The sequence below is a fragment of the Balaenoptera physalus genome, assembly GCF_965194825.1.
Source record: "Balaenoptera physalus genome assembly, chromosome: 3".
In the NCBI taxonomy this organism is placed as follows: Eukaryota; Metazoa; Chordata; class Mammalia; order Artiodactyla; family Balaenopteridae; genus Balaenoptera; species Balaenoptera physalus.
This window is the reverse complement of record NC_138890.1, coordinates 75,864,911-75,882,305: the sequence shown is the minus strand read 5'-3', so window position 1 is coordinate 75,882,305 and position 17,395 is coordinate 75,864,911. Positions and strand designations below refer to the sequence as shown.

The 17,395-nt window shown below is 39.8% G+C and overlaps 1 protein-coding gene across 2 annotated transcripts in view; it reads left to right on the top strand.

Moving 5' to 3' along the window:
• The window catches only part of PRDM6 (PR/SET domain 6), a 100,824-nt gene that overhangs the window by 9,434 nt on the left and 73,995 nt on the right, over positions 1-17,395 (top strand). For both annotated transcript variants that reach the window (XM_082457869.1, XM_082457870.1), the window contains one exon: positions 1,031-1,338. In XM_082457869.1, the coding sequence (XP_082313995.1) occupies positions 1,031-1,338 (308 nt within the window). The remainder of the gene's footprint in view (positions 1-1,030; positions 1,339-17,395) is intronic.

Sequence of the window (17,395 nt, the reverse complement as noted above, 5' to 3'; positions counted from 1 at the left end):
GAGGGTGGGGGTCCCCTCGCGCGCCGGCTGCTCTGAGGAACATAGGAGAGAGTAGGCTTTACTACAGCTCTCAATTTATAACGCAAAATAATCGCATTTAGCCTCGGGCTCAACCGTCTGGGCAGGATTTGGGGCCCTCTCCATTGAACCTTTAGCCTCATCATTAAAGACCCATTATCTTGATCGTTAAATTTGCTGTTGGTTTTTTGGGGGGCGGGCTTCCGGGAAGAGCTTGCACGCAAGCACAGGGCACCCCAAACCCGACAGAACAGCCCCCCCCCTTTCCCTACCCTTCCCCACCTGGCTGGAGTGCCCGGAGCGGGCGCTGCCGGGGCGCTCGAGAGACCCTAGCGCCAGTGCGCCCTCTGTGGCCGGGGTCTAGAACTGGGGCTCCGCGAGGCCAAGGCCGGCTCCGCCCACTCGCGTGGACGTTCTCGCGGGAGGGGAGCGTGGGTCGAGGAGTGGGGGTGGCGTGCAGCGCCGGACCGGTTGCCCACCTGCTCTGGTGATTTTGAAAGTCTCTTCTATAACTGTAAAGAAAGGAAAACCAGACATACCCTGGCGACCAAGGTAGAATCTCTCCGAGATATCACATTGGTCGAGAGACCGCCTTTTCTCTTGGTACAACGATAAATACACTTTGAAACACCGCTGAGAGAGAGAACCCGAGGGAACAGGGGAGAGGGTCAGAGGGAGCTAGAGGCAGAAGGGAAGAGGGAGAGAAAGGGGCAGAGGCCGGGGAGGAAAGCCGAGAGCCATCGCTTCCTTGGAGACGACAACGCCGTCCGCACCCAACTAGGGAGGCTTTTGGAGGCGCCCGGGGCCTCGACCCTGTGCCAGGTGGATTTGGGTGCGACGAATTCCAAGGGAGCGCGTCGGGTCACCTCTCCCCCTGCTCCCAGTGGCCTCGGCGCCCTCCGGCGTCACCTCCCTCGCAGGTGGCTCACCCGGGCGGGGATGCTGTTGGCGCGGGGTTTACCCGGGGTTAACCCTCTCCCTTTCCTCCCTCCCTCTCGCGTGTCTCTGGCAGGTTGCGACATGTGCGCGGACAACCGCAACGGCGAGTGCCCCATGCACGGGCCGCTGCACTCGCTGCGCCGGCTCGTGGGTACCAGCAGCGCCGCGGCCGCCGCGCCCCCTCCGGAGCTGCCCGAGTGGCTTCGGGACCTGCCACGGGAGGTGTGTCTGTGCACCAGCACCGTGCCCGGCCTGGCCTACGGCATCTGCGCGGCGCAGAGGATCCAGCAGGGCACCTGGATTGGGCCCTTCCAGGGCGTCCTCCTGCCCCCGGAGAAGGTGCAGGCCGGCGCCGTGAGGAGCACGCAGCATCTCTGGGAGGTAAGTCGGCCGCCACCGAGAACCTTGCCACCCAGCCGGAGGTTTGGCCGGCAGAGAGCCCCCCTTGTTCCCCAGAGGGTAGTGGAGGCTCGATTTCTCTGGTCACGCAAATGCCTGGTATTTGCAACACCTGCAGTGAAGAGGTGCAGAGCCAGGCCCCGCACTACAGCAACCCAGCCAGGAAGACAGGGCTTACAGGTTTCTGAAGATGGAATCACCATAACAAGCTTCCATTCTAGCTGTGATAGATTTGACTGTTGTCTCCCTTGGTCTTGAGTAAAAGAGAAAACACCTGAGGAGATAGAACAGAGGAGATTGGGCATTGGGATGTGAGCTAGGTGAATTTTGTGCCCTATTTTAAGCTCTTCCAACATGTTGTTTTTGTTTTTGCCCACTGGGCAAGAAAGAACATAAGCATCAACAGGAGGAAGGAGAGTCAGGTTCATTTTCTCAGATAAAAACAATTTGGTAAATGCTGAATGTGAGAGACTGTAACATCTTTCACAACTTTCACAGTGCCCAAAGTAAAGCAAAATCATACTGTGAATCAGATACCACAAATTATGCTTTTTCTGACAAAGTACAGTTATTCAGTCTTCAACAAGGTACTGCAGGAAAACTCTGAGCAGTTTGGTGTAACCCAATTGATAGTACTTCAATGGTACAATCTTACCTGATGCTATTACTTAAAAGTCAGCAACGTATTTGAAAACTATTAACCTGAGATTTGTCTCAAAGCTTCATGGTTGATTATTGAGGTCCATTCTGGAAGAGACAGACCCTTAATGTAGGTTTTCCCCACACCAGTTTTAGATACTCCCACCATGGAGAGTTATTTATGAAAATAAGGTGCCAGAAGTCTTACTCTTAAGCAATACGTACATCTGACTGAGGCCAGGCAATATAATGGAGTGGGATTTGCCAGAAGACAAACTTTTTTAAATGCCAGGGGCCAAGTTGGCATGGACCTTAAGGCTCCATTAATGGCTCATTTCTGCAACAGCTTGCCCCCCACTCTTGGCTCAGTAGCCTGCAAGATGATCATTTGCCACTGCAAGTTGCCTTACAGTCACTAACTAAACTCATGCGATTCAATAATCCACTCAGATTTTTGCTGAGCACCCACTCTGGCCAGCACTATGACTTGGTCTCCAGAACGCTTGTATGACTATTGGCAGTGGGGTACTAAGGCCTGTGTCTGCAGAGCTGCCTTTGATTAAAGGGGAGGAACTAAATCTGTGAGCTCATAGCCAAGCAGCCCAAGATGACCGCCTGGTGGCCAATGGGCTGTGTACCCTACAGTTATCCACTGGTGCACTGCACTGTGCCCCGGCTCCCAGGTTCCATTTCACACCCAAACTATTGTGAAATTATTACTGGAAAACAATTATACATTTTTAATCTTTCAGAATAGAATTCTTGAATGAGGAAAAAAAGAGGCATATTTATGTTGCCAAATAGTGCTTTTTTTTTTAAACAGAAATTTTATATAGGGAAATGGGCCAGGAGAAAATGGTCAATACATTGAGTCAAGTTAGACTTCAGAGCTTTTGGATAGGAAAAACTGACATGTGGGAAATAAAGCATCTGGTTTTGAAACATTTTCTAGTTGGTTTTTGTTTTTGACTAATTAGTTGTTACCTCCACTGTGGTTTTAAGTTTATAAAACAATTCCAGTCACTTTTCGTGTTCCAGTGATATTAGGAACTCTATACCATACAGTTAAAGATCTGCCAATACTTTTCTGAGGAAATCGTAAAGCAATTGCTTAGTGGTACAGATTTGTTCTATCTGAAAATGTTAAAACTGAGCACTATTACGTTGCCCTCTGATGCCTTGGGTTTAGTGCCTGTCTATTTTTAGAGTGCCAGGGGACAAAGCCATAAATATGAAAAAAATCCCATAGCTTATTGTAGTTGTTGGTTTTTGTTTTCCTAAAAGGCTTTGAATGATTGGGATGTTGGCAGGAGACCACTATACAGATAGAATATGATGCTGTATATCAATACTGAAAACTATGGAGCCTTTTTTCTGCAGCTTTACTTGTACTTGATGAAGTTAAAATTCTGTTGTAGCAAAGAGACTGGGGAATTTAATTAGTTTGTTATTGTTGATGATACTTTGGTGGATATAAAGTGAGTTTTACCTGCTGTTTAGGGTATGTGAGTTGAGTGTGTTGGGGGGTGGTACATAGACTTGGTTCTGTGTTACAGAGAAAGACTTGCTGAGTTTATGCTTGAATGATCTGCTTCTAAAAAGGACATAACCTATTTATTTTTATCATCTGTAAGAATAGTTACAATAACATGCATTTAGGGGATTGAAGGGATATTAAAACTGAGGCCATGTAATATGTTTCAGACTCCTGGGAGATCATATAAATGTGACCGACCAGGGTCAGGTAACTTAGTGCCAATGTCCATGTGTAAGATAAAATACTTATTTAATAGGTTTCAGAGTTTTACTAGTATAATTATTTTTAAGATGTGAAGTGTAAGTTTATTTTTAATTTTTAAGCATCATGATTTATTATTTTTATAAAATGTGACTATTTGAATTGTTACATTTATAACGGAAAATTCTAAATGTTGGATTGTTCCTCAGATTTTAGTCTTTCCTTTCAAATCTAAATTTTATTGTGAAAAATTTTTAATTATTATATTTTTTATATTAGAAAGAATCAGTAATTGGAATACACTGTAGGTCTATAGGAAACTTTTGGCAATAATTGTTTAATGACTCATGTAATAATTATCCATTTTGAAAACATACTTTTAAAGATATCTTCCAGACTATCAGATCGACATAAAGCAGATCTTGAAAAAATTAAAAGCAATCGATCATGACTATTTCATTTAAAAAGTCAACTGGAATTGTTTCTCTTTCTCACATTATTTTTCAAGTCACTTGCAGGTGAAGAAATGTCTTTATATTTAGAGTTCAATACTCAGGTCCTGATGGATCTTACCAAGGTTACTTATCTTTATTTCAGTACAATAAATGGATTGCTAATCCCGTCATTGTTTCCAAGTAGATGATGGATTTTTGTTTCAGTTTACAGTTCATTGTTTTTAGTAAGGTTGTACTTTATTATACACATGAAGGCTTATTACAGAAACAATCAGATTCACTTTAGTTACTCCTTTTGTTGAATCATTAAAAGCTCTTTTTTTTTTGTAGAAAAATGATTTTTAAATATTTAACATATATCATTTACGGAGAGCTTGTTTGATTGGTTTGTAAGTGTGCTATCATCTTTTAGTTAATATTTTCTTTATGTAAAATCCTGGTTCATAAAAATACAATTTAAAGAAAGTTAAATATCATTCCACTACCTTCATTATGTTTTGACTCTTTTGGGTATTTGTAGTTTAAGGAGGTTAACAAGCTAAAAGCCAAATTATTAGTCCTTTTTTGGGCCAATTTCTTTTAGAATCAGAATTCTAATGTGTTTTACAAAAAAATAATAAGTTCAGATACTTTAAAACAGAAATATTACAGGATGGATTAAGCAATCACTTGCCTTGCTTATATACCTGTATTCCAGCAAGACTTGAATGCATGATATATTTCTAGCTATTTGGCCATAACGGGAAAGATCTTTCTGAATGTTTTGCAAAGAAAACATAGTCTTTCTCAGCAATTAGGTCTTATTGATGACAGTGAGATAATTTTGTCCTAATGTGTTTTCTAATAAAGAAGTGAAAAGGCACATTTGATTCCAACATTTATGAAAACATTATCTCAATTATTAATGTGCCCCTTTTCCCTTGAGATAAATTAATCTAGTCGTACATGGTTTCCCCTTTCTGCTTAACATCAGAATTTAATACGACTGGACCTGAGGAATGTACACGGTGTATACTTTAAATTCTACTGGAAGAAAATACGGAAATTTAAAATTAAGTTACAGTTTAAGATAGCCTAGAATTACTCAAACCTTTCAACTCAAAGTCTGATTTGACAAGAAATTTTACCAACATTGACAAAATAAATTGCACTTATTTTCACCCTAGAAAAGTTTTTCTGTTAATTGAAATAATGCAGTAACTTGTTAGGATTACAGTCAAGGTACTAATTTTACAGAATTTCTCTTTGCCTGAGTAAAATTTGAGTGTCTCATTTTCAGTTGCACTACGTAGAAAGCTTCATTATTTTTCTTCAGAAAATCAAGGGGTATAACATAATGTGGTCCTTTTTGTGGTTTGATTTTGTGCCATAATATTTTATATTTAATAAGAGTTTTACTTTGAAGCAAATGGTCTATTTTTCATCATTACTATTTAGCTTAGGTCAAAAGACATTAATGAAAACCAATTTTAAAAATATATTACATGCTGCTAAATGTTTATATTTCAAAGCCATCACAGGTAATTGGTGCTAGAAGGAAATGAATTGATTTCGTATTTTAAGTGTATTCTATATGTTTCCATAAGCGACCCACCTCCATCTATAGTACTGTACCCATTTGTATATATTTAGATGTTGAAAAAAATCACTTGAAAATAATAATTTTAAATTCAATAAAAATCATTTTTAAATTCAATTAAAATCACTTAAAAATTGTTCCAGTGATAGTGCTGTAACTGTATACTCCATATTTTGCTTTATAGACCTGGGCTCATTTTGGCCTTGTTCACCAAAACACCAGGGGACAGAATTATGTGGCTGTCACAGCTATATTGAAGTAAAAATTGTGTTTCTTAGCAATTTATCATTTAATATAGCAGAGTGCTTGTCATTTTAGTTTTGAATATATCGACTCCATGAAATCCAAATAATGTCTCCTTCAAAATAAACCATAGTCATGTTACTATTATGTTTTTAATTATGCAGAGTAACAGCTGGTGCATCTCTTTGGCTTTGCCTCATTTGATTTGAAGATATCTTTTATAGTGGTGCCCACTTGATCGAGTGTGAGCATTTTGTAGTTTTACATAAACTGTAAAACCATCTGCCGCCTCTTGAAATGGTTTCCAGAATTGTGTTAAAAATCAAAACTTAGTACTTAAAGTTGGCTTTGAAAAGGTCCATTTAAAGTCCTGGTCCTCTTGGTTTATGTACCAAATGCCACCCTTGGTTTTCTAAGTCCAAAAATGACTCTGCTTTAAAAAAAATTATAACAGCCATTTGGAAATTCTCGTTAGTGAAGTTTAATCCAAATATGCATGTGACACTACAGTATTTTAGTTGCAAATACTTTATAAAGAATGATGTGTTCTGTATCTGCAGGACTATTTTTCTCATTGGTCAGTTCAGTTTATCTATTGTTTACAGATTGCTTCTTTTGATAGCATTTTGTCCATGTGAAGAAAGTAATTCACAAGTATTTCTTGGTCCATAACTGCATATTTTCTTACATTGTATAATTTTTTTCCTTTTTCCACACTGCCTTAAAAATAGGGTATGGAAATTAAAATCAGAATTGCAGAGGTTACTGGACAGATGAAATCTGCTGTCCCCAGTCACTGCGTGGCAGCAAGTGATCTGATGAAAATGTGATTTTGGTAACACTGGGTCAGAGAAACCTGCAGGGGAGCCTTTTAATTTCACTGTGTCAATTAAGGCAGTTTTAATTATTCAAGGAAATCTACTGTGTTACCCAGAAACCACTTGTAGTTGTCGTATAATATTATGAGTTTTAAACATTTTTGGTTGAATATGGAAAACTGCCTATTACTCAGCTGAGGAATCATGTCCACAGTATCAAAATCCTCTTTTCTCAGAGGGTGGATGTGATACATTGGTGTTTGGCTTTTCTAAAAAGTGCTGTGCGTGGGGCCACTATGAGACTGCCTTGCTCTCCTTTTTTCTTTTTCTTTTTTAGAATCATATATACTCCACAATTTCATGAGTTCAGACATTCCTTGTGTATTTACACAAGAAATACAGACTCCGGTATAACTACTTAGCATAAAAGCCAGAGCAGCCAGAACAGTGTATACTTTTCCTTGTAAGCATTTGCCACCTCGCTCAGATAAGTTACAGAATTCCATTATCCAAATTGTTACACATGTGTGACAGAGGTTGACCTTTCGTCATGTCAATCCTTTTTGTGTAGGCCCCAGGCTCCAGCCTAATGGCTCAAACCCTGATTTACTCACTGTAATAAGGGCAGGAGGTCGAGCAATTGTCAGGCTGCCTGTTCGTACTCTTCTTGGAGCCTGGTTGAAGGCTGTTAACACAAAGCTTTTCAAAGTGAATTTACAACCAGCACCACTGACAGAGGCCAATCAGTGCACCATAAATGTCAGGTTAGTGAGATTGAGCAGTAAGTAAAGTACTGACAGCACACTATTGGCTGGAATCAATTGGCCAAGGTTTAACTGAGAAGAGCAATCTCTGTGTGGTGGGCTTAGGGAAAGAGCTAAGTGTGCAGTCTGGGTTTCCAGGTGGAGTCTGTAGATTTACCTGTAAGGATTGGGATGCCACCCATTAGCTGCGGTGCATCCAGCATCATCGTGTCGATATGCTTCACGATCTGGGAGTTCAGAGCGGCAGAGCCTGCTGATTCTGAGTTGGGTGGTGAAAAATGCCCCTAGCATTAGAAAGGAGAGAGAGAGAAAAAAGCTATTAAAATATGGGGCTGTCGGAACTGGGAGACACATCCAGTGCGGTACAGTTCAGTGAAAGGTAATTTGTTTAAATTGCAAAACTGTAACAGGGCTTTCTACCAAGGCAGAGAGACAGATAAGCCTGTTCTTTTGCTCTTCCTGGGGCTCAGCAGGGTGAAACTTTCATGGAAGTCACTAATGAGTGATTATGGGTTGAGGGTCTGAATATCCATGAAATGTGGTTTCCCCACCAGACAAATGTTTTTATCATTTTGTATAATGACAGCCTGGACAACAATTCATTTAACTCTGACGGCATCAGCATTAAAATGGAAGAATCCATTAAAATGCTGTATGCAAGGATTTATAAATCAGGCAATTTCCTTGATTATTGCAGTCATTTACAAAATTGATTGTTCCAGTGTGGTACAGGCAGGTTTCAGCAACGATCATTGACAACAAGCACATTCTGATATCTGTAGCTACTGGCCACTAAACCAGGTCAGTATTCCTCACCCCGCTTCTGTTCTTGGTCTCAAGGTCAGGCAGACTGATTTCAAAGAAGCTTATAATTATGAAGTTTCATTTGTCTTCAGAGGAGACTCACCTAGGCTGTGAGGGTAGGTGTGGGTTGCTCTTAAAGGTTGTAGCATTCTATTTACAATAGCCAGGACATGGAAGCAACCTAAGTGTCCATCGACAGATGAATGGATAAAGAAGATGTGGCACATATATACAATGGAATATTACTCAGCCATAAAAAGAAACAAAATTGAGTTATTTGTAGTGAGGTGGATGGACCTAGAGTCTGTCATACAGAGTGAAGTAAGTCAGAAAGAGAAAAACAAATACCGTATGCAAACATATATATATGGAATCTAAAAAAAAAAAAAAAAAAAAAGGTCATGAAGAACCTAGGGGCAAGACAGGAATAAAGACGCAGACCTACTAGAGAATGGACTTGAGGACACGGGGAGGGGGAAGGGTAAGTGGGGACAAAGAGAGAGTGGTAGTGTATATATGGACATATATACACTACCAAATGTAAAAGAGATAGCTAGTGGGAAGCAGCCGCATAGCACAGGGAGATCAGCTCACTGCTTTGTGACCACCTAGAAGGGTGGGATAGGGAGGGTGGGAGGGAGGGAGATGCAAGAGGGAAGAGATATGGGGATATATGTATATGTATAACTGATTCACTTTATTATAAAGCAGAAACTAACACACCATTGTAAAGCAATTATACTCCAATAAAAATGTTAAGGAAAAAAAAAAAAGGTTGGAGCACTGTTTTTATATTTTAATCATACTTTGTGGGGAGGGTATTGATGATCCCGATATGCTTCAGATCAGTAGCACAGATTTTGAGATGTTTCCAACTTAAAAGGAAGTAAGTTTTGCAAATTGCATCTGTAAATATTTGTTTGATTGAAGATCTAAAAGTCAATAATGTGTTTTATTTGTTGGTCCTTAGAGTTCTAATTACCCAATAGATATATCAGAGAGTCACTGGATTTTAGGTCAATTAATTCTGGAAAGCCTAATAAAGACATTGTTACAAGTGTGAAATGCTCAAAATGGTGCAGATTTTCCTATATAAGAATGCACACAAGTTCACTTGGTGTTTAATCATTAACCACAAACCACAAAGTTGTCTTTATTTCTGCAATATCAGAGATGGGCATGCCAAATGTGTCTGCAGAGCTCTATCCAATGAAAGCTGGCCGTGCAGTTTATGCTTAGTACAGAATAACTAACTTTAGACATTTGTTTTCAATCATCATTTTGTTTTTAATCATAATTTTCCCCTTTTGGAACTCTAACACAAACTGGGGCTTGTAAAACAATAACACTTTAGAAAATTGTTTAACACTGTTGGGAAGGCAAAAAATTTTCAGTTTGTCCTGATTTGAATATGTAATAATTTGATCTCAAGGTAGTTCTTTGTTTTAAATTGAATATATATTTTTTGGGAAGTCCTGTGGCTTGGGGGCACTTTGCACTTATTTGGCTACTGTTATTTAATACTGTAAGTCAGAAGTTCATTTTCATTTTTGATTAGTTGTAAAATTCACTACTTAAAAATTGAGTAAAAAAGGCAGTGTTTCAGTTCAGTGTCTTGATATGATCTCTTCATTTTTATTTAAATTTTTTTTTACACAGTATTCTGGTTTCTGTTAAGACTTAAAAGCCGTGTGACTAGATCTGTCTCGGGGGAACTCTGAACGAAGCACTCAGTTTTATAGGTGTTTTTGCCAGTCCCCTTGTAAATTTATTTAATAAACCAACACCTACAGCATGCAATTGTGAAATAATGATATGGGATTAAGCCCATTTTATTAAAATGAACAGTGTTTTTCACTCTCTGTGATCATTTTAAATTAAACCTGCCTCAGATAATGAAGTGTCTGTAGAAACATTTGGTGTAATCTAATTCAGTAGAAAGTTCTTAAGTGCTTTTTATAATTGGAATCAAATTAAATGTAATCAAGTCATGTTTTCAGTATCTTGTAAAAAACCAGGGCCTCAAGTGTTGTTAGCACACTTGGGAATATTAATGTTTATCGCAAAAGCAACAGTGCTAAATTCCTAGATATCCTTGCAAACTCCAAAATGGTAGATAACCCGTAAATAAATTCTAGGTTAGAATAGAATGTTTTTAGAACCTGTTGTGTTTGTCCCACACTAATATTAAAATTTATTTTTGATATACAAAATGCACAAATAGTTCCTGGGAGAGAGAGTCCTGAAAAATATTGGTCTACTGAGGAAAACACTTAATTTCAATTTATTGCAATTAATTACAATTTAAAATGTGACCTGGATAATCTACAAAGTAGAAAATCTAATTGCTAAACTTTAAAATGGTAGAAATGAACTTTTCTATTAAAAATAATTCTTAACATAAGAAATTTAAACTATATGAAAGTATAAACCAGTGGTAACCATTATTGACAATTTTTATAATGGTCTTTTGAGAGATGACTATGTAATGTAATATACCTTTGTTTGTATATGCATTGTATATACATTGAATCACAGTTTTGCTAAAAGATACTTGTGCTATCTCCTTGATACTGCAAAACACATTTTAAAAGCAGCAACTAATGACACTGTTTTCATAGGATCTCCTGCAGATGTTTAAATTTGGCTCACGCATGAATAGATTTTGATTTTGTGTCTAGTCCCACCCTCCGCTCTCTGTATCTTTCCTGGTGGGAAATTTCATTAACAGTCTGCAGACCCTACTGATACTATAGAAGCATTTCTACTGATATTTTCATGTTTTATAGCACATCTTTAATAAGACCAGAGCCTTTCTGAGATCTACAGGGAGATTTTCATAGTCCTCAGGGAGGAAGGAAAAAATTTTTGTGTTTCTTTTAATACATCTCAAGGTATTAACAAAAAAGAATCAAATCTCTTTGAAATGCTTTTCTAAGTAAGAAGACTCCTTGATTTATGTAGCTGTGTGTGAGACTTGGGGGAAACTACTTAATTTCTTTGTACCTCTTATTTCTCCATATGTAAAAGAGAGCCATATTGTACTATTACACAAATTAGAGTGACAATATTTATGATGCTTGTTTAACAAAAGAGATTTTCCCTTTTTCAATTGGGGTTTTAATAATAATTTTTAACTCTGTAGTGGACTTGCATATAGTAATAAAGAATCTCATTATTTGTCTGTGGAAACAAAAGATTGTACATGGTAGCCCATGATACACAGTTTGGATTTAATTACTTACTATAAAATCAGGCTTAATAGTTAAATGCAAATTTATTTAGCACTGCTTACAAGTAAGAAAGGATTATGTATTAAGGGGATACCATACAACATGGATGTACAAAAAATCATCGCTGGCTTTAATTTTTAAAAGAACATTTCTAATGGAGGGCAACAGGGTGACTACAAATATTAGACACATAAAGAACATTTCCTAGAGGTACATGATTTCAGTAAGTGAAATGGTCACTCATAATCCTCACAACAGAGAACTGACTTGCAATATGAACATGCAAGGGGAAGGACTTAGTAAAATCACCAAGCAGCCCTAAACCTGAAGGTCTTTTGACCATGGACCTTGAATCAGGAGCAATTCATTAGGTAGGTTTGACCCTGGATATTGAATTCTGAATAGAAAAACATCTCAATGCCCAGCATATCGTGACTTGTCAATAAATATTAAATGACAACAAATCAACATAGTGGCACTTTTGCCACTGTCCATAAAAATGTGTGTGCAGCTATGTGTATACCAGTGAATACCTACATAATAGTACATTATACAACTTATGAATATGTGTCAGTGCTGATCATATGCAAAGCAAGAATTCCAAGTGACAGAAAATTTTAAATGAAAAAATAAACATAAATACCAAAACTTGTCATAGAGAACAAAAATTAAACTGAAATTAATATTTTTCTAATATATATTTATTGAATATTAACCATATCTCTTATGTTATCTGGAGTTTTTACTTTGATGATAATCTAATCAGGGGTGATAGTCAAAATATTTGACAACCAATCCAGCTTAGACCCTGCCTCATAAACCTGGATGCCTACAGTTGTATCTGTGCTCCATGGGCTACATATCAGCTCCAAAGCTAGGATAGTTAGCAGAGGTTTAGCAAAGCCATTAAACAAATAGTCTGTAATGGGTATAAGTTTCAGTTTTGCAAGATGAAAAAGTTCTGGAGATTGATTGTACAATATTGTGGATATTCTTAACACTACTAAACTATATGGTAACTTTTATGTGTATTTTACCACAATAAGAAAAGAATAATAACTATATTTTCAGTGATTTTTCTTCTAGCTCAGTGATTCTTAAACTCTCACATCCTGGAGACAAGAATCTCCAGGTGCAGGGAGCCCAGCAAAATTCAATCTGGAGACCTGCCCCCAAAAGATTCTGATTCAGTCAGTGGTCCTGCATTGCGACCCAGGAATCAATTTTCTGAACCAATGTCCCACGTGGTGCTAGAACTGCACTTTGAGAAACGAAATGCCAAGCTCCACCTTTCTCGGCCTTACTCCTGAGGTTGTCAGCTTCCCTTCGTGCTTCTTCCCTTGTCTTGGCTGATCTTGAGCAAACCTGGCATCTCTTCGGTTTCCCTTCTATATCTGGTGTCGTCTGTTCCTATGTTAATTCTAGTCTCACCCTTTGCTTTCATTCCTGCTACACCTTGCTAATCTCTGGGCATTTCCAATCTCCTCCCTTACCACCCACACCCCAAGATAAGTAAATAGACAGATAAAAATAGATATAAATATTAAAGAACTACTAACAGATAGCAAAATGGACTTCCCTGACTTTCATATTTTCTGTCTTTCTGAAGTCCATCTGGCCAGGTATAAGGAAGCAGCCAAAAAGGCAGAAAGCTTTCCACTGCGTGTCAGCTGCAGTGTGTAATTAGCCCCTTAGCAATCAAGGTGTGCTTCAGGAGGAGGTGGCCCTCTGGAAGGCATTTGGTGGCGTTCACAGGGCCTGAGTTCCAGCCCTCACTGGGTGTGAGCTGTGTGACTGCAAGCAGACACCTTCACTCCCTCGGCTCTTACCAGCACTACATCTGACGGCACTGTCCTTTCCATGTCTCCTGCCAGCCCCTTCTGTGCAACCCTGTATCGTAGAGAGGCCATATACTCAATGCATGATATTTGTGATTTGCAGTCTGTAAATTTTCCATATGCTAACTTTATCTGCAAATGTGCTGGTTGTTTTCTGTCTTCCTCTTCGGGTTCCCATTTCTGCCCGTTGAGGGAGCATGCAGCCTGTATTTTGATCACAGCGTACCGTACCTGCTCTTACTGTTTCAGTTGTTCCCTGTGAGAGGTGGCTCTCAGACTCCGTTTCCCACACTGGGTCTGAAGTCCTCTATCCTCGCTTGTCTGTGGGACATCTCCATTTAGGTATCCTGACATTGTTTCAAATTGGGTTCACTAATGGTGGCCACCTCACACCTCCTCAAATAGGAATCCACTTATCCTTAACTTACCGTTCTCTCATTCTCCTTTTTGGCCAATGAGCCTAACATTTTTGGCGTTACTGTAATGGCTTTTTAAAATATTTGTATTTCTGGCAACTAACAGAGTATCTAGCACACAAAAAGCACTTAATAAACACTGTTGATCTTTTTTTTTTTTTAGAGTTGGAGTTGTTATATGAACAAATTTGAAAAAAAATAAATTTGAGGATCACTCAAGTAAAAGTTAATAGTGCATATAAATTATTTTGTAAAAAAAAAATAATCAAAGTCCAAATATGAATCCTAAATTACATCCTTGCTTCTGGCCAGAAGTATCCATTACTGAAAGGCAAATATCCTCTGTTGCTAATAAAAAATAAAAGAAGATTTCTTTTTATTCTTGAAATTTGAGAACTCGTTTGACATTACTAAAGATGTCTAGAGAAATCTTATCTGTGACACTTTTATAAACCAGGTGTTAAAAATTGCAGTGGGACATCTTAGACACAAGCTGCAATTGGTGCTAAGAGCCGCTTTCAGAGCCGACTTCTGTAAAAAGTAAGGAGGTAATAATCTGACACTGGAAACGCTGTTGATCGGACAGCAGTAATAACAACTAATACATTTAAGCTGAGACGTTGTGCCAGGCGTTCTGCTGAGAGCCTTATAGGAGTTATCTTAATCCACCCTCAGAATAACCCAACAAGGTAAAGACTACCACAGTATTTTTCAGATGAAGCAAGTTTTTGGGTGAAGGCAGAGAGAACTTAAGTAACTTGCCCAAGGTAGTAGGTAGTAAAGGTAGGATTTCCACTGAGTTGTGTGAGCTGCAGAGTTTTTGCTCTGAACCCATCTGTTGCTGTGCTGCCTGCCCTTTGCACTCTCAGACCTGAACTCCCATCATATTACAGGACTCCAGTCTCTGCCACAGACTTCTCTGTGCATCCAACCTGGTCTCTGGACCTGGCTGGGAACACTCCCTCCTTGGTGGGCACCGCTTTGGTTTCTCAGACACAGCCCAGCCAGCTTCACAGAGACCCCATAGCTCAGGCCCTTGAGATTAGTCCACCTTGTGTTCCAGGATCATGGGCTCCACATTTATCATCCCAGAAAATGTGAACTCCCCAGCATTCAGAGAAGCACATTTATGGAGAAACTGCTGTGCATGAGGTGTTGTGCATGTCACAGAGATGGGCAAGACCAACTCTGCCCTCAAGTACTGTAGAGTAGTAGGATTGCAAGTAATTCCAGTTGAAAACAGTGTCCAGAAGGTGCTTTTTGAGGTGCACAGAGGGGAGAGGTTCCTGCGGAGATCAGGGAAGGAGGAGGAATTTGACCTCGGGACATAGATAGTTAATACTCAGAGAGTCAGGGATTGGGAGGAAAGATGCTTCTAGGGAAAGCTCAGCCATCCCCTCATAGTCCTTAGAAGCCCAGCTTTCTCCCTCTGCTCCTTCATTCTAAGAGAACTGCTTCCTGTTCTTTGTCAATGTCTTGCTAATTTCCACAGCTGTGCTTTTGCCTAAGCTATTACTTCACCTAGAAGGTTTTTGCTTCTTATTCTGGTCAACCTATATCTTTTACTTTTTTAGAGTCATATCTTCCAAGAATTCATTGGGGGTTAATCCCAGGTCTCCACCACCCTTTCCACATTCTCTTTCCTTCAACCCTGTCCTTGACAGTTGTTAAAGTTTTGCTCTTTCTCCTGATATTGCTTGCAGCCTCGGTTTGGTAAGCTCATTTTGGGGACGTACTTTGACCAAAAAATTGCTTGTTGTTTGTCTGTGATTCAGCTTTGACTGAGTGTCCTGTATTTTTATGTGTGAAATGTGCAGTCCTATTAAGGTGACAGTTGAGGAGAGACCTGATGAAAAAAGGAATGAACTGTCAGGGAGGCCAGTGTGCTGGTAGCCCAGTGAGTTCAGAGGAGCTTGGTGGGAGAGAAGGTCAGAGGTATCTGGGATCAGGTAAATTAGACCATGGGAAAGACTGCATTTTATCCTGAGCGAAGTAGATCTTGAGAGAGGAGTAGCACAGGCCAACTTATGTTTTTTGGTTTTTTTAAAATTAATTAATTTATTTTTGGCTGCATTGGGTCTTCATTGCTGTGTGCAGGCTTTCTCTAGTTACGGTGAGCGGGGTCTACTCTGTTGTGGTGTGCAGGCTTCTCGTGGCAGCTTCTCTTGTTGCGGAGCGTGGGCTCTAGGTGTGCGGGCTTCAGTAGTTGCAGCATGTGGGCTCAATAGTTGTGGCTCGTGGCTCTAGAGCGCAGGCTCAGTAGTTGCAGTGCATGGCCTCAGCTGCTCCGCAGCATGTGGGATCTTCCCGGACCAGGGCTCGAACCCTGGTATTGGCAGGCGGATTCTTAACCACTGCGCCACCAGGGAAGTCCCAACCTCTGTTTTAAAAGGATCACTCTGGGGTGCTGTGTGGAGAACAAGTCTGTGGTGGGACAAGGGTGGATGCTGGTAGGAGGAACTCAGAGGACAGGATGTGACTGGAGAAAGAAATAGGAGTTGTGAGCATTTGGCTGTTATTTAAATCCATAGGACTACTTGAGGTCAGCTGGGCAGTGTGGGTAGGCAGAGCTTTGACTAGAGGAGAGCTACGATGTCTCTAGTTCTAGAAACCTCTGTGAATTGGATCTGCAGGTTGAATGTGGATGAAGGACCATGTAGTTAGGTATAGCTGTGGATGCCTCACCTCATTTCCCTCCTGCGCCAGTAATGGGAACTGTCCTCACTCTTGCCTCTGTGGTTGAATGGCAGTGAGGCAGTGATACAGCGACTTCGAATGATGCTGCCGCTCTGAAACGTGTTGGCATCTGTGAACCATGAAGCCATTATATGTCCTAGATGCGGTCTATACCAGGATCCTTCCCCAAGGAGAGGCTGCTTAATCTGACTCACCTACACGTTCTGTGGAAAATCTCCTGCATGTCCTCTATTCGTAGTGAGTCATCCCCATGTTCTCTTGCATTTTTCACCATGCTTCTTGCGAGGTCTTTATTTTATTTTATTTTTTTACGATTATAAGTGCTAAACATATTTATGAAAGGGAATTTGGAAAATGCAGAAAAATGTTTTTAAAAGAAAAGAAAAATGAGCTGTAATTAATTTGGTGTCATTCTTATTGCAGTTAGTTTTTTTCATTTACTATACAGACAAAAACATGCTGTTTGCCTTTTATCATAAAATCAATAAGCATTTTTCCCCATTCTGAAAATTCTTTGAGTATATAGCCAGTGATGTTGATTGGCTATATACTCTTAATATGGTTGAATCCGGTTGTTGAGTACTTGTGTTGGCCCTCCCTCCCTCCTTCCCTACCTCCTTTCCTCCCTTCCTTCCTTCCACCCTCTCTCCTTACTTTGAAAGTATTACTAATCATTTGATATTCTGAGTGTATTGGATCATGCTTGCCAAAATACCTGCAGGAAAAAACACACACAGAAAAACTCTGTTTATACTAACAAAAATAACATTGAGAACAACAGGAGACATTTGTCCTGCACTTTCTAGTTTATTCGA